General features: G+C 41.4%; 1 protein-coding gene across 1 annotated transcript in view; it reads right to left on the bottom strand.

Moving 5' to 3' along the window:
• Positions 1-18,180, bottom strand: part of loxhd1b (lipoxygenase homology PLAT domains 1b) — a 78,328-nt gene that overhangs the window by 7,301 nt on the left and 52,847 nt on the right. Inside the window, 11 exon segments of the mRNA XM_061899202.1 lie at positions 1,080-1,265; positions 1,350-1,527; positions 4,013-4,130; positions 4,234-4,361; positions 4,442-4,627; positions 9,279-9,487; positions 12,321-12,447; positions 12,514-12,723; positions 12,792-12,946; positions 13,039-13,201; positions 15,089-15,205. Of these exon segments, the coding sequence (XP_061755186.1) occupies positions 1,080-1,265; positions 1,350-1,527; positions 4,013-4,130; positions 4,234-4,361; positions 4,442-4,627; positions 9,279-9,487; positions 12,321-12,447; positions 12,514-12,723; positions 12,792-12,946; positions 13,039-13,201; positions 15,089-15,205 (1,777 nt within the window).

Genomic DNA, 18,180 nt, shown 5'->3' with positions numbered 1-18,180 from the left:
TACAAAAAGTCTACAACAAGTTAAAAACACATGATAACAAGCGGGAAACAATAAAGAAGACAAAGGACATAGAATAGCACAGAGCTGATGCAACCGGCTGCCACTTCAGTTGTGCAATTTCATCAAACAGCTACAAGTAAAAAAAAAAATACAACAACAAACCTAAAAAATAGCAATAAATAATACATTTTGCGTGTGGAGCAGACCCAACAAAGCAACCCAGAGAGACGACTCTGTCCTAGGCTACCCACTAGCTCTTGGCCAATGTCCGGTCCACGCGGATTAACAAGTATTATTAGGTGTTGGTTACTACAAAACTTGAAACCGCCACAAAAAAAAGGCAAATACTAAACCAGTTAAGTGTTTTAAAGGCAACCTGTTAATAGTAAAAAACTGAAATAAACGGAATGGACATTTTATTTTGGTTTGAAGGTTAAATCCAAGTTTCATTTAAGAAGTATTAAATAGTATTAAATAAAAAAAAAGTGTATTTTTGTTTAAAGCACCGGTTTAGCCTGGGGCTGCCCTGATTAGAATAGAATAAGATATACTTTATTTATCCCACATTGGGGAAATAATGTGGTGGCAGTGCTGTTAAAAAAAGTCTAAAACAAGTTAAAAACACAAGAAAACAAGCGGGAAACAATACAGAAGACAAAGGACATAAAATACATTAAAAGAGCACAGAGCTGATGCAACCGGCTGCCACTTCAGTTGTGCAAGCTACAAGTAAAAAAAAAATACAACGACAAACCAAAAAATGAGCAATAAATAAACATATTGCGTGCGGAGCAGACCCAGCAAAGCAACCCAGAGAGACAACTCTGTCTTAGGCTGCCCACTAGCTCTCGGCCAATGTCGGGTCCACGCGGATGAACACGTATTATTAGGTTGACACCGCCACAAAAAAAGGCAAATACTCATCTACTCATGTGTATTAAAGGCAGTCTGTTAATAGTAAAAAACTGAAATAAACGGTATGGACATTTTAAGTCGGTTTGAAGGTTTCATGTTGGTTTTGATGATTTTTCGATTATTCCCCAACCCTACATAGGAGCTTGTTTTCAGACATCCCTTACCTTTGTTATCATGCCACACTCGCACTTTGGAGAGCTCGCCCAGACTGAGCATGTCGGGGAACCGAAACACATCTTTCATTTTGCGCTCAAACTTGTTCCTGTTGGCGCTCTCTTTCAGCTTCAGCATGCCCGTGTCGCCAAACTCTCCGAACACCATCAGACACACGTTGGCGTCTGTGCCGGCACCTGAAAGCATCAAGAAAGGAGCAACCCGTGATTAGGTCATTATAATGACACGTGACATTTCGGAAGAAGGTGACTGTGACGCACCTGTGATATCACTGGTCTGGACTTGGATGATGTAGGTTGTTGTCTCCACCATCTCTTCCTCGTCCACCACGGCCGCCAGCTCACACTTTTCAGTCCTTTTGGGTCCTTTGGTCTTGGAGAGCCAGTTCTCATAGGTGAAGATGTACACCTCCTCTGTGTTTAGGTTTCGCATCAGGATCTAAACCAGGGGTGTCAAACTCATTTTAGCTCAGGGGCCGCATGGAAAAAAATGTACTCCCACGTGGGCCAGACAGGGAAAATAATGGCATGATAACTTAAAAATACAACGACGACAACTTAAGATTGGTTTCTCTGTTACGTTGGCCCAAAATAGAACAAGCACATTCTGAAAATGTAAATATCACAAATAATCCACTCGACGAAACATTTCAAGTTAGTTGAAAATTTTGAGGAAAAAATTGGTGCAGTTTCAAAAACACCATGAAGAACACAATCCAGCAACAAGTTCCTAACTTTTCCTCTTTTCTTTCTTCCTAAATGATTTCATAAGAGGTGTCCATTCAAATTGATAACGTGTTCTTAAACGACCAAATTGTTCCCACCTGCTGTTCTTAAGTTGCTGAATGCCAAATGGTAAGTGCGTGTCTATCATAATTTCCATATGAACACGCCCTTACTTCCACAATTTGCATAGGTAAACACCCTTAATTCCCCATATAAGGGCACGATTCTATCGGAAAAGCCAAACATCAAACACACGGAGAAAACACAAAGATTGCAGGAGAGAAATTCGTATTATCCCGCGGAAGGAATACATAATGTCAAAACGTAAGATTAAGAAAGGGGGGACTGCGGCGTTCAAATAAATATTTGTCACATGGTTGTGAAATATACACTCCCTCCCTCAGCGCACGATCTGTGGCATCGTGCATGTGTGTGTGTGTGTTCGCACGTGCACACAATGCAGCCCCCCTTTACCTAACAGGATTGCTATTGCGACATCCAGTGGACACCTTTAGAACAGCAGTTTCTTCAATTAAAAAAATGCAGATTAATTTACATGTCACGGCGCGGTCTCGAACCCACAATTCTCCTGCAGCAAGTTCCGCCAGTACTCAGGCGGGCAGTATGCCAGAACATACCCCTGCACGTGCCGGGCACTTCAAGCCCACGCAACGACGCAGCTGCAGACTATCTGCAATCAGCGTACCTGGTAAAAATAATCAGAGCGGCAGTATAAAGACCCTTGGAGTCTACGCCGGAATGTCGTTAACTCATTGCAGTAAGCATTACGTCTCTGGCTTCCCTCCTGTTGTCCTCGCTATCGCTCACCTCGTCCTCCTGGTTCCCTCGTCTCATGTTCCTTGTTCCTCCCAGAGTACCCGTCTTGTTCCGTGTGCTCGAGCTCTGTGCAATTGCCCTCCGGACTTTGGACTGCCTCCCTCCATCTTTGACCCACGCTTTGACACGGACCTTGTCAGTTCTCTCCTGCCCTCGACCACCTGCCTGCTTGCGGACATCATTTTGCCTCGCTCTTTTGGACTCAGGATTCATCCAACACGCACTTACCACATCGTCTGGTAATATTCCATCCATCCATCCATCTTCTTCCGCTTATCTGAGGTAGGGTCGCAGGGGCAGTAGCCTAAGCAGAGAAGCCCTGACTTCCCTCTCCCCAGCCACTTGGTCCAGCTTCTCCCGGGCGATACCTAGGCGTCCCCAGGCCAGGGGGGAGAGATAGTCCTCCCAACGTGTCCTGGGTCTTCCCCGGTCAGACTTGCTCTAAACACCTCCCTAGGGAGGCGTTCGGGTGGCATCCTGACCAGATGCCCGAACCACCTCATCTGGCTCCTCTCGATGTGGAGGAGCAGCGGCTTTACTTTGAGTTTCTCCTGGATGACAGAGCTTCTCACCCTATCTCTAAGGGAGAGCCCCACCACACGGCGGAGGGAAACTCATTTTGGCCGCTTGTACCCGTGATCTTATCCTTTCGGTCATGACCCAAAGCTCATGACCGTAGGTGTGGATGGGGATGTAGATCGACCTGTAAATTGAGAGCTTTGCCTTCCGGCTCAGCTCTTTCTTCACCACAATGGATCGGTACAACGTCCGCATTACTGAAGACGCCGCACCGATCCGCCTGTCGATCTCACGATCACTCGTGAACAAGACTCCTAGGTACTTGAACTCCTCCACTTGGGTCTGGTAATATTCACATGGTTAAAATCACACATAGTCCAGCAACAAACACATAGAGTACCGTACACCTCCAACTCACTCATCAAAGGTTACAATAAACCTGGTAACCTGAGCTTCCTCGTGGTGTCGTCTCCTTCCACCCCTCACGTACAAAACACTACACTCCGCAAACTCATCTCACGGGCCGGATTGAACCTTTTCGCGTGGGGATGTGGGAACAGAGTGGCAGCAACCTGAGGGTTCCTGGTTCGATCTCCAGCTTAAACCAACCTAGTCACGTCCGGTGTGCCCTTGAGCAAGACACTTGCTCCTGATGGGTCGCGGTTAGCGCCTTCCAAAGCACTTTGAGTACCTTGAAGGTAGAAAAGCGCTATACAATTATAACCCATTTACCATTTTGTGGGCCTGATCCGACCCGCGGGCCGCATGTTTGACATCACTGATCTAAACAAAGCAAATGCATCAACAACTGCCCAACAAACTATTGCAATTAAATTCCTTACTCTGTCCAGGAACCAATCGGGACGGCTGCCACTGCCATCAATCCGAACTCTTATCTTCTTTAGAGGAGCGATGTCATCTACCTCCAGGTTAAATGTGTCCTCTTGGTCTCGCTCAAATCTAAACAACAGACTTCCAATATCAACCTCCACTCAAATTAGCACCTGACATCAGATAAACAAATGGTACTTTCTGGACATTAGACCAATCAGAGAGGACAGACCTGTCCTCATTCTTGGCCAGGAGCATTTCCTCCGTGCTTCCATTGGCTCCGTACACAGTCAGGAATATGTTGGTGTCCGTGCCGGCATACTGTGTGTCGCCTGTGATGACTGTGGTGGAATAAATCACCTACACAAACACAAACGAGACAAACAGTTTTTGTATCACTCGTTACTCAGAGACAATGAGACGTCTTGGCTGGGACTTACCTTGCGGTTGATGGTGATGGTGCTGGCGTCCAACACGTTGAACAGCCTGACCGTCAGACCGTCTCCTCTGTCTTTGGCCAGCCAGCATTTGCACGGGAAGCTGTACTTGATACCTTTGGTTGGCACGGCAACCGCCAGCTCATCCACCAACCAGCAGCTCTCTGGTGTGGCGCCGTTGTGGCCGAGCTATGAAAGAAACGGCGAGGGAATGCAAAGGCGAGAATAGAACACGAGGGATTAGTGTTGTCCCAATACCAATATTTTTGTGCCGGTACCAAAATTTATTTCAGTACTTTTCTATATAAAGGAGACCACAAAAAATTTAATTATTGGCTTTATTTTAACAAAAAAATCTTAGGGTACATTAAACGCACCTTTTTTATTGCAAGTTTGTCCTTAAAGGCCTACTGAAATGAGATTTTCCTATTTAAACGGGGATAGCAAGTCCATTCTACGTGTCATACATTATCATTTCGCGATATCGCCATATTTTTGCTGAGAGGATTTAGTAGAGAACATCGACGATAAAATTCGCAACTTTTGCTCGCTAATAAAAAAGCCTTGCCTTTACCGGAAGTATGGGCGCGTGACGTCACTGGTGTGAGGGCTCCTCACATCCTCACATTGTTTATAATCATAGCCACCAGCAGTAAGAGCAATTCGGACAGAGAAAGCGACAATTTTCTCATTAATTTGAGTGAGGATGAAAGATTCATGGATGAGGATATTGATGGTGAAGGACTACAAAAAAATAAATAAAATAAAATAAAATAAAAAGCGACGGCTCCGGGCGGCAGCAGTGTGAGCGTTTCAGATGTAATTAGACAAATTTACCAGGATAATTCTGGAAGATCCCTTATCTGCTTATTGTTTTAATAGTGTTTTAGTGAGATTGTAAAGACATACCTCAAAGTCGGATGGCTGCGGTGAACACGCAGTGTCTCAGAGAGAAGCCGAGGAGCCAAACTCACAGCTGCCTTTTTTGACAGCTACTGCAAGACGCATAATCCACTGATGTCTCCGGTAAGATATACTGTATATCACAATTTTTCCATCCAAAAACATGCTGGTTGACATAGAGAAACATGTTCGCTTGACCGCTCTGTGTTAAAGCTTCACAACAAACAAAGAAAAGAAGTCTGTGTCTTGGTGCTAAAGACAGCTGCAATCCACCGCTTTCCACCAACAGCATTGTTCTTTATAGTCTCCATTATTAATTGAACAAATTGCAAAAGATTCAGCAACACATATGTCCAAATTACTGCGTAATTATGCAGTGAAAAGAGACGACTTTTAGTCGTAAGTAGTGCTGAGCTAGTATGTCTCCTCCAACCAATAAGGTCACAAACACACGTCATCATACGTGTCATCATTCCGCGACGTTAACCGGCCGGATTGGCATGTGTTGCAATGTTAATATTTCATCATTGATATATAAACTATCAGACTGCGTGGTCGGTAGTAGTGGGTTTCAGTAGGCCTTTAAATAAAATAGTGAACATACAAGACAACTTGTCTTTTAGTAGTAAGTAAACAAACAAAGGCTCCTAATTTTTCTGCTGACTAATGCAGTAACATATTGTGTCATTTATCATTCTATTATTTTGTCAAAATTAATAAGGACAAGTGGTAGAAAATAAATTATTAATGTACTTGTTCATTTACTGTTAATATCTGCTTACTTTCTCTTTAAACATGTTCTATCTCCACTTCTGTTAAAATGTAATAATGACTTATTCTTCTGTTGTTTGATACTTTACATTAGTTTTGGATGATACCACAAATTTGGGTATCAGTTCGATACCAAGCAGTTACAGGATCATACATTGGTCATATTCAAAGTCCTCATGTGTCCAGGGACATATTTCCTGAGTTTATAAAGATAATCTACATAAAAAAAAAAAAAAAGATTTTGTGGTGCTAAAAAATATCGATATAATCATAGTAGTATCGGCTAGATATGCTCCAGTGCTTGGTATCATTACAGTGGATGTTAGGTGTAGATCCACCAATGGTGTTTGTTTTTAATGTAGTGTCCTGGAAGACTTGGTGCTGCAAGGAATTCTGGGAATTTGTTATGTAGTGTTTATGTGTCTCCCAAAATGTGTTTGTCATTGTTGCTTAGTGTGGTTTCACTGTATGGCACATGTTTATGACAGTGTTGGCGTTGTTCATACAGCCACCCTCACTGTGACATGTATGGCTGTTGACTCAGTATGAGCTTCATACACGTATGTGGTGTTGTCAAAGTTAAGATAATTGATGGTTAATGTTTGGGCATAGTAAAATCTTGGCTTTATTGACTATAGATCAGGGGTCACCAACACGGTGCCCGCGGGCACCAGGTCGGCCGTAAGGACCAGATGAGTCGCCCGCTGGCCTGTTCTAAAAATAGCTCAAAAAGCAGTACTTACCAGTGAGCTGCATCTATTTTTTTAATTTTATTTATTTACTAGCAAGCTGGTCTCGCTATGCTCGACATTTTTAATTCTAAAAGAGACAAAATTCAAACAGAATTTCAAAATCCAAAAAAATATTTTAAAGACTTGGTCTTCACTTGTTTACATTAGTTCAGTTCAATTTTAGGACTAGATAGAACAATCCCATGATACAAGATAACCTGAGTAGAGTGGAAATAATAGGCTACCTCCTACAGCGCTGCCTCAGAGCGGTTGTGGTGTTAGACCTGGTTGGGTGGGATTGCAAGATGGGGGGCAGAGAGGAGGAAGGGTAATGGTTGTCAGCTTCATTGGGGTCATCAGGTGGGCACCCTCCTTCACCGGCGTTTCAATGATAGGCCCACGACACCTCCAGAGGGCTCATCAGCAACACCTGCCGTCCCAGGTGAGCCCCCCTCTGCTTTTAACCATTATGTGATGTAGGTCTTACTACATCCCCAGATGGTGTCTCTCCTCTTCACCCACAGCCACCGACTGGCTGTCTCTGCTGCTCCTGAAAGGGCTTTGATGGTGTTTCGCAGGGTTTGGCCTCGAAATCCGATGTCCTTAAGCAGCCTGATTGTTGTCTGGCCCACAAAACCTCTGCAGCCAACTTCCACTGGGCAGACCTTGGCTTTCCATCCATTCTGCTCAGCATCAGCTGCCAGTTCAGTGTACTTAGGGCTTTTTGCGTTCGAATGCCTCCTCCACAGCAGCCTCCCAGGGAACCGTGAGTTCTATTATATACACAATACGCAGTGAGGAGGACCAGAGCATAATGTCTGGTCTGAGGTTTGACATGGCTATCTCTGAAGGAAAGCAGAGCTTTTGATCAAGATCCACCGCCATTTTCCAGTCACGAGCCCTTCCGAGCTGGCCTATGTTTGTTATATGGCCTTTGGTGGACTCTGCACCTTCTCGGATGAACTCTTTTGTGGCTGTAGGATGTACTTTTGGCGGGGGCAGGGCATTGATCTTCGCTCTTAAATAAATAAATTCATTTATTTTTTTTACTTTGCTTCTTATAACTTTCGGAAAGACAATTTTAGAGAAAAAAATACAACCTTAAAAATTGTTTTAGGATTTCAAACACATATACCTTTTTACCTTTTAAATTCCTTCCTCTTATTTCCAAACAAATTAAGTCAATGTTCAAGTATTTTTTAAATTTATTGTAAAGAATAACAAATACATTTTAATTTAATTCTTCATTTTAGCTTCTGTTTTTTCAACGAAGAATATTTGTTAAATATTTCTTCAAACTTATTATGATTAAAATTCAAAAAAATAATTCTGGCAAATCTAGAAAATCTGTAGAATCAAATTTAAATCTTATTTCAAAGTCTTTTGAATTTCTTTTAAAACTTTTGTTCTGGAAAATCTAGAAGAAATAATGATTTAGAAATATAGCTTGGTCCAATTTGTTATATATTATAACAAAGTGCAGATTGGATTTTAACGTATTTAGAACATGTCATCAAAATTCTAAAATTAATCGTAATCAGGAAAAATTACTAATGATGTTCCATAAATTCTTTTTTGAACTTTTTCAAAAAGATTCGAATTAGCTAGTTTTTGTCTTCATTTTTTTTCAATTGAATTTTGAATTTTTAAGTGTCAAAATTGAAGATAAACTGTTTCAAAATTTTATTTTCATTTTTTTTGGGTTTTCTCCTCTTTTAAACCGTTTAATTAAGTGTTTTTTCATCATTTATTCTCTATAAAAACTTTCCGTAAAAGGAAAAAAAATGTACGACGGAATGACAGACAGAAATACCCATATATATATATATATATATATATATATATATATATATATATATATATATATATATATATATATATATATATATAGATCTATATATAAATATAGGTCTATATATATATATATATATATATATATATATATTAATTTGTTAAAGGTAAATTGAGCAAATTGGTTATTTCTGGCAATTTATTTAAGTGTGTATCAAACTGGTAGACCTTCGCATTATTCAGTAACCAAGAAGTAGCTCATGGTTTCTAAAATTTTGGTGACCCCTGCTATATATAGATCATTCTTAACACATCCAATATAATGACTCTGGTGTTCTGTGGTATGTAGAGCAGTATGAGTATTTATCACTTGTCCTACAGGAATGATGCTTGAGATAAATATACTCTATTTATCGCCATGGACTCATGGATTAGTGATTTAGAAGTAGTTACAACACTGCGAATAGACATTAGCCACTAGATAGGTAATCCACAAAAATGTTTGTATGAAGACACGTCGAGTGGAGGACCGGTACTTTTTAGAAGCGGTATAGTACCGCATTAGTATCGCAGTACTATACTAATACTGGTATCCCGTACAACCCTACAAGGGATCCGAAAAAACAAACAAACATCAGTCTCACTTCCACTCTCTTGATCTCGCCCGCGTCAGTTCCATAGCACACAAAATGCTCCATGCTGCCAGCTGCAAAGGATTTCTTCCCGTCTGGAAGGTCTAGCCATAGCCGGTCTGTTTCCAGGTCTCCGGGGCCGATGATGATGACGTAGACCCTGGCAGTGGTGCTGGCATCGCGCTCAACCCCAGTGGATAAAGTGAAGTGATAGGGGATGACTTGAAAGAGGCAAACAGGAAAACATTTAACGGTTAACAGTTTTCATTTATTGCCTGCCGGCTGACACCATTGGGAATTGGCAGGATTCTCAGTTTTGTTGTTGGATTGGTCCTTGTTTTACGACGTTTCGTGACAGCAAAAATAATTCCCATAAATGATTAAAAGACTCCATATGACTGAAACAAGTTTTTTGAATATATCATTTTGGTAACACTTTAGTATGGAGAACATATTCACCATTAATTAGTTGCTTATCAACATGCAAATTAGTAACATATTGGTTCTTAATTAGTCATTATTAAAGGCCTACTGAAACCCACTACTACCGACACCGCAGTCTGATAGTTTATATATCATTGATGAAATATTAACATTGCAACACATGCCAATACGGCCGGTATTGGCAATTTTAAATTTCACGCGGAAGTATCATGCTAAAACGTCACGGGATGATGACGCGTATGCGTGACGTCACGCATTGTAGAGGACATTTATTTCCAGCACCGTTCCCAGCTCTAAATCCTCTGTTTTCATTGCATAATTCCACAGTATTATGGACTTCTGTGTTGCTGAATCTGGTCAATCTGTTCAATGAATAATGGAGACGTCAAAGAAGAAAGCTGTAGGTGGGAAGCGGTGTATTGCGGCTGCCTATAGCAACACAAACACAGCCGGTGTTTCATTGTTTACATTCCTGAAAGATGACAGTCAAGCTTTACTATGAAACAGAGATGTCAAGCGAACTCGGTTGGATTGGACCACACACACACAGTACAGTGTAATATGCAGCGATCATTTTGAAAGATCGTGTTTCGAAGAGGGTCCCTTGCGAAGGGCATAGATGGGCATCGCCACCACCCGTCGACTGGTGCTGAAGAAAGGTGCGGGGCCGACCTTCTGGTTGTACAGGTACGACCATATAATCTCACTAAAACACTAGTAACACAATAAGCAGATAAGGGATTTTCCAGAATTATCCTAGTAAATGTGTCTAATAACATTTGAATCGCTCCCACTGCCCTCGTTTTTTTTCTAGTCCTTCACTCTCACTTTTCTCATTCCCAAATCTTTCATCCTCGCACAAATTAATGGGGAAATCGTCGCTTTCTCAGTCCGAATAGTTCTCGCTGCCGGTGGCCATGATTGTAAACAATGTTCAGATGTGAGGAGCTCCACAGCCCGTGATGTCACGTGGATGTCGTCTGCTACTTCCGGCCAAAAGTTGCAAACTTTATCGTCGATGTTCTCTACTAAATCCTTTCAGCCAAAATATGGCAATATCGCAAAATTATCAAGTATGACACATAGAAGGGACCTGCTATCCCCGTTTGAATAAGAAAATCTCATTTCAGTAGGCCTTTAAGTAATTATTAATACCTTATTCTGCATGGCTTTATTATAACCCTAACCCTAACCCCCTAACCCTAACCCTAGCCAAATCACTTTAAATTATGTCTTTATTACTTAGAATATGTTCCCCATACTAAAGAGTTACTGTTAGAATAATTATTTCTAAATTATCACAAAAACGTTTGTATTACATTGTGTTCCTGACAAGAAGACAAAAGGCTGTCTTTGAAACCTACCAAGAATATAGCTCATAAAACTCCACTGGGACTTCAAAGCGGACAGATGGCGGGATATGCCCAACTTGCAGAGGAACTCTTTTTGAAGTATTTTACGAACTATTTCTGAACTATTATGGAACTCTCTTTGAACTATTTTATGGAACTCTTGTTGAACTATTTGACGAACTGTCTTCGAACTGTTCGGTAACCGAAGGCAACGCAGTTTACGACCCACTTCCCTCAGGAAGCAGCTGTGGGCAGGTGGGGGGAGAAAGTCAAATAAAGAAGTAGGAGTACAATCTTTTGGCAAAGCGTGGTGAAGGACTGCACAGAGAGTACAGTGGCCATGTCCCTCCTCAGATCTGAGTTCTAAATTGAATTCTGTCTCTGTTTGATTCCTTGCCTTTTGTCTTGTTTAATAAATGTCATCGGTGTTTGAACCTGAAAGTTTCCATAATTTCCCATACAATCTGATTAAATCGGATAAATCCATATAACTGACTGTGACTGGCCAAGTCACACTAAAGACTATAAAAACAGGACCCATTGCCTCCCTGCTTGGCACAAAGCATCAAGGGTTGGAATTGGGGGTTAAATCACCAAATGATTCCTGAGCGCGGCAAACGCTGCGGCCAACGCTACGGCCAACGCTGCGACTCACTGCTCACCTCACCTCCCAGGGATAGGGATGGGTCAAATGCAGAGGATAATTTCACCACACCTAGTGTGTGTGTGACGACCGTTGGGACTTTAACTTTAATCAATTAGTTTTTGAGTTCTCGCTTGACTCAATATACCGCCCCCTTTTGGTGTGATGTCATCTACAGAACTGGAGTGCATTTCCCTGTGTAGACAGTGTAAGTAAAGTCATATACAACTATTATTATTTTGATCACTGGATTGCTTTTTTTTTCTGTCGTCCTGGTCCATCACTTCAAAACTGATGTGGTTATCATCAAAAGCTACAAGTAAATACAATATCCACCATTTCCAGACTTCCCTGCTCTTCCATCTACTTTTTGCATGCTTTTTCTGTAGTTTTCAAGATGCTTGAGGAAAACAACAGTAGAAGAGGATTTGTGCTGCCAACTTCTGGTGGCCCTTACAAAAAAGGTGAGAAACAGGTCAACGCTGTACAGTACAAGAGTACAGTGTGTCCAGGCGTCTCTCCTCAATTGAGTTCAAATTTAATTTTGTCTCTGTTTAATCCTTTGCTTCTTGTCTTGTTTAATAGATGTCATCAGAATTTGAACCTGACACTTACTTGGACATTCCTCCGTCACTGCCACCTTCTTCTTTTTTTTCCTTTTGTTTGCATTCCTATCCAGACCCAGTTTGGCCTCAACCATCTTTTTGAAATTTGGGTCCGCGTTTCTTTCACCTTCGTATCCCTAAAGCAGAAACATTCCGATGTGATATTTACACCTAATTTTCCCCACGCCTGTACCGTGACAAACCTTCACAAAGAGGGTCCTCTCTAAGCGTTTGTCCTCCTTCTTCTTGGACAGCCAGCGCTCACACAGGAACATGTAGACCTCCTCTGTGTCCACATCCAGGACCTCCACTTGGTCCAGGTACCAGTCGGCCCCCATCATGGAGTTGTCGTGACGAATTCGGATCTTAAACACCTGGCCCAGGTCCACCGCTTCAATGGTGAATTTATCCACCTGAGACAAGGTTTTTAGCATGATGACATCTTTTTTTTGTTGGTATCACATCTTTGCTCATTTAATACCTCTCCTCTCTCAAACTTGTTCTTGTTGTTCTCAGATATTGCTAGTTTGCGCTCTCCTGTGTCACCAAGGTCTCCATACATTGTCAGAAAGACGTTGGCATCCGTGCCTGCTTTGTACATATCACCTGTGCGTACGGACACCTGGTAAGTGTGGGCTAGCATAGGAAAAGACATTAGTGATTATTACTGTAAAGAGATTGAGTGACATTTTCTTTTACGCTAGGTTGCTATAGAGGTATATGCTCACTTTCCAAAGCATCTTCAATCTCGGTTTCGGTCCGTTTCAGAGTGCCACCCCTGAGGAGTTTCTCTGTGATAATGTCAGATGGCACCAACTCCCTCACCGTCTCACCATCATCTTCTGATTTAGCCAGCCAACGCTCACACGGAAAAATAGTCGTCTCGGATCCCTGGAATTGAATCGGTCCAAGTGGGTAACTAAAATCCTTTAAAGCAGTGTTTTTCAACCACTGTGCCACGCCATGAGATACAGTCTCGTGTACTGTGGGAGATGATCTAATTTCACCTATTTGGGTTAAAAATATTGTTTGCAAACCAGTAATTATAGTCTGCAAATAATGTGTTGTTGTTGAGTGTCGGTGCTGTCTAGAGATCGACAGAGTAACCGTGTAATACTCTTCCATATCAGTAGGTGGCAGCCGGTAGCTAATTGCTGTGTAGATGTCGAAAACAGCGGGAGGCAGTGTGCAGGTAGAAAGGTGTCCAAGGCTTAAATCAAAAATAATCAAAAGGTGAATGCCTCTAAGAAAGGCATTGAAGCTTTGGGAAGGCTATGCAGAACGAAACTAAAACTGAACTGGCTACAAAGTAAACAAAAACAGAATGCTGGACGACAGCAAAGACTTACTGTGGAGCAAAAACGACGTCCACAATGTACATCCAAACATGACATGACAATCAAAAATTTCCCCACAAAGAAGGATAAAAACAACAGAAATATTCTTGATTGCTAAAACAAAGCAGGTGCAGGAATATCGACATGAAACTGCTATAGGAAAATACCAAAAAAAGAGGAAAAAGCCACCAAAATAGAAACGCAAGACAAGAACTAAAACATTAAACATAGGAAAAATAAAAATAAAAATATTAAAAAAAGGTCGTGACGGTAAACCTAGTTTGAAACAAGAGTTATAGTGATGCCTGCTTGGTTATGGTTTAACGTCAAATCCAAAAATTGCGATACTGAAACGACTCATTACTATCAACGGAGTTTGCTTTTTTAATGATTTCTGCTGATGGTGTGCCTCTGAATTTTTTCAATCCAAAAAAAGGGCCTTGTCTCAAAAAAGGTTGAAAAACACTGCTTTAAAGGCCCTGTAAGAGGGAAACATGTTTTATGATATTTTAACAATAATATGTGTACCTAGTGAGCCTGATCAAATGTGAGAAAAATCTATCATCTCTTTTACTTCACTTTAGAGAGAAACAATTGCTTGAATTCCAGGTGTTCACGGCATCCATAGTCCAAAGGTTTCAAACTCAAGGCCTTAGGGGTCAGACGGTCATCCATTGCATCATTCTTGCTAAATGTATTTGTCCTTTCAATTTTGACAGAAAAAATTGCATGTGCTTCATACAATTGCATAAATGTTAATATTGTATGTTAATGAAACAAAAAAAAAAATTCCCCTTATAGTTTTGTCTCGATACCAATATTTTGGTACCGGTACCAAAATTATTTCTATGCTTTTCTGTATTTTTCTAAATAAAGGGGAACACAAAAAATGCATTAGTGGCTTTATTTTAACAAAAAAATCTGTACATTAAACATATGTTTTTCATTGCAAGTTTTTCCTTAAATAAAATGGTGAACATATAAGACAACTTGTCTTTTAGTAGTAAGCAAACAAAGGCTCCTAATTTAGCTGCTGACATATGCAATAACATATTGTGTCATTTATCATTCTATTATTTTGTCAAAATGATTAAAGACAAGTGGTAACAAATGAATTATTAATCTATTTGTTTATTCACTTTCTCTTTTAACATGTTCTATCGCCACTTCTGTTAAAATGTAATAATCACATATTCTTCTGTATACTTTTGACCCAGCAGATTTGGTCACATTTCAGTAGACCCATAATAAATTCATAAAAGAACCAAACATCATGAATGTTTTTTGTGACCAACAAGTATGTGCTGCAATCACTCTATCACAAAAAATAAAGAGTTGTAGAAATTATTGGAAACTCAAGACAGCCATGACATTATGTTGTTTACAAGTGTATGTAAACTTTTGACCACGACTGTATATATAAACAGGTTGTTTTTGCTACCTTTCCTTTCCTCAGAAGACGTCGGATCTCCACTCGGTCGAGGTGCCACCCTGGGTTGTAGCCCCTGTTGTTGTGCCCCACTCGGATCTTCTCTATTATGTCGCCAACATCTTCCAACTGGCAGACAACACATAGCCTCGAGATACAGTACAGTAGACACTTTTGCACATAACTGAATGAAAACATGCCTACAAACTTCTGACAAACAGGGGCAAAATGTGGGTGCACTATGGGGCCTATTCTCGCATTTGGATTGAGTATTTTTTTTTTACACACTTGAAGTTAGGAATGTTTCGGTTATTGAAATTCCAGCTTGCGGACATGCCCGCCCCGCCTATGTTAAGCTCAAGTGCTTAAGTCTGGCCTCGTTACAAAGGAGTCGGCTTTTGCCATGACGCCTTTTTTGGCTATTTGAAAATCAATGAACATGGAGTGTTTGTAACACCTGTGCATGTTATTAAAATTACAATCTATGAAAAAGATTCCCGGCAGGCACAAGACATTCAAATAACATTAACAACTTGTTGAATTAGGTCCCGGCGTTGAGCAACTCAAACTTGACCTTTAATCAATGCTGGGTTCTGACGTTGATTTGACCATTGAATTTTGATCATTTTCCACCCGATACATTACAACACAAATACAATGTTGAAACAACATTCTTTTTCACAAAGTTGATTCAATCTCAGGATGTGACATTGATTTGACCATTGAAATTCGGTAATTTCCCAACGTTAGACACCAACATTGTCTCAATTTACAAATACAACTATTTTGCAAGGAGGTTTCAAAGTCAGTTTTAAAGGACATGTATGTAAAATCGACGTTGTGTCAATGTCTTGTGCCTGCTGGGTAACACATTCAATTTGAAAAGCCCCTATCAATCAAAGCAGTGCTTGTCATGTGGATATGTGTTGTCATGGTGATGTCGTGTGTATGCACGCGCGACAGTGTCTTTATCTTAGCTGGATGTGAATGTTAACACTTTAGTATGGGGAACATATGAACCATTAATTATTTGCTTATTAACATAGGGGTTAGGGTTGGGGTTGGGGTCGGGGTCAGGGTCAGGGTTAGGGTGATGGTTGGGGTTAGGGTTAGGGAAGACTCTTAGTTAATGGCCAACTAATTGTATAATAAGGCTATGCAGAATAAGGCATTAATAAGTATTTAACAAATACTTAAGTACTTAATAGTTACTAATTAACAGCCAATATTTTACAAATTTCCATGTTAATAAGCAACTAATTAATGGTTCATATGTTCCCCATTCTAAAGTGCTACCATGTGAATAATAATCCTGAGATAAAACTTTGCTTCACTTGTTATTAGAACCAATCTGATCAAGTTAAGAGTTCTGTTTAGTACTAATATTTGTGAAACCATGACATGTTAGGGGGGCTTGCAAGGACAGAAGTGTGTGTGAGCAAGTCGGGGAGTGACAGCTGACAGTTTGACATTCCATCCATCCATTTTCTACCGCTTGTCCCTCTCGGGGTCGCAGGGGGGGTTGGGGCCCATCCCAGCTGCATTCGGGCGGTAGGCGGGGTACACCCTCATCGCAGGGCCAACACCGATAGACAGACAACATTCACACTCACATTCACACACTAGGGCCAATTTAGTGTTGCCAGTCAACCTATCCCCAGGTCACGTCTTCAACTATCAAAATCAATCGACTCAATTGATTACAAATCTATAAAAGTTTTCTGTAGGTTGCTACATTTTTACGAATCCTATGTGTTCAATAACACGTTCAAATAATCACAAAATTCAACGACGGCCGAAATCGGTCCAGCCGAAATCATTGCGTAACCCTTATGCTAATGTCCCAAGATGTCCTTGCATTGTATACCTTTTTTCCTTTTTGCCTGATTTTCAACAATTAAGAGCCTGACTATATATATATATATATATATATGTATATATATATGTGTATATATATATATATATATATATACACTATATATATATATATATCCATTCATCCATTTTCATTCGCTTATCTGAGGTTGGGTCGCGGGGGCAGCAGCCTAAGCAGGGAAGTCCAGACTTCCCTCTCCCCCAGCCACTTTGTCCAGCTCTTCCCGGTGGATCCCGATGCATTCCCAAGCCAGCTGGGAGACATAGTCTTCCCAACGTGTACTGGGCCTTCCCTGTGGCCTCCTACCGGTCGGACATGCCCTAAATACCTCCCTGGGGTGGCATTCGGGTGTTATTGTCATGCCCGAACCACCTCATCTGTCTCCTCTCGATGTGGAGAAGCAGTGAATTTACTTTGAGCTCCTCCTGGATGACAGAGCTTCTCACCCTATCTCTTGAGAAGAGCCCCGACACCCAGCGGAGGAAGCTCATTTTGGCCGCTTGTACCCGTGATCTTGTCCTTTTGGTCATAACCCAAAGCTCATGACCATGGGTGAGGATGGGAACGTAGATCGACTGGTAAATTGAGACTTAACCCTGCATCCACCAAACCAGATACCCTCAACTCCCTGACAGCGCCTAGAAATTCTATCTATAAAAGTTATGAACAGAATCGGTGACAAAGGGCAGCCTTGGTGGAGTCAAACCCTCACTGGAAAAGGGTCCGACTTACTGCCGGCAATGGGGACCAAGCTCTGACACTGATCATACAGGGAGCGGACCGCCACAATCAGACAGTCCGTTATCCCATACTCTCTGAGCACTCCCCACAGGACTTACCGGGGTACACGGTCGAATGCCTTCTCCAATTCCACAAAGCAAACTCCCATGCACCCTCAAGGACCCTGCCAAGAGTATAGAGCTGGGCCACCGTTCCTCGACCAGGACGAAAACCACACTGTAACTCCTGAATCCGGGGTTTGACTATCCGGCGTAGCCTCCTCTCCAGTACACCTGAATAGACCTTACTGGGAAGACTGAGGAGTGTGATCCCACGATAGTTGGAACACACCCTCCAGTTCCCCTTCTTAAATTAATCAATGTCAATCAATGTTTCTTTATATAGCCCTAAATCACAAGTGTCTCAAAGGGTTGCACAAGCCACAACGACATCCTTGGTTCAGATTCCACATAAGGGTAAGGAAAAACTTATAACCCAGTGGGATGTC

This window comes from Nerophis ophidion, linkage group LG01, assembly GCF_033978795.1.
Source record: "Nerophis ophidion isolate RoL-2023_Sa linkage group LG01, RoL_Noph_v1.0, whole genome shotgun sequence".
Taxonomy (NCBI): domain Eukaryota; kingdom Metazoa; phylum Chordata; class Actinopteri; order Syngnathiformes; family Syngnathidae; genus Nerophis; species Nerophis ophidion.
The sequence above is the reverse complement of the archived record's forward strand: the minus strand, read 5'-3'. Positions and strand labels throughout refer to the sequence as shown.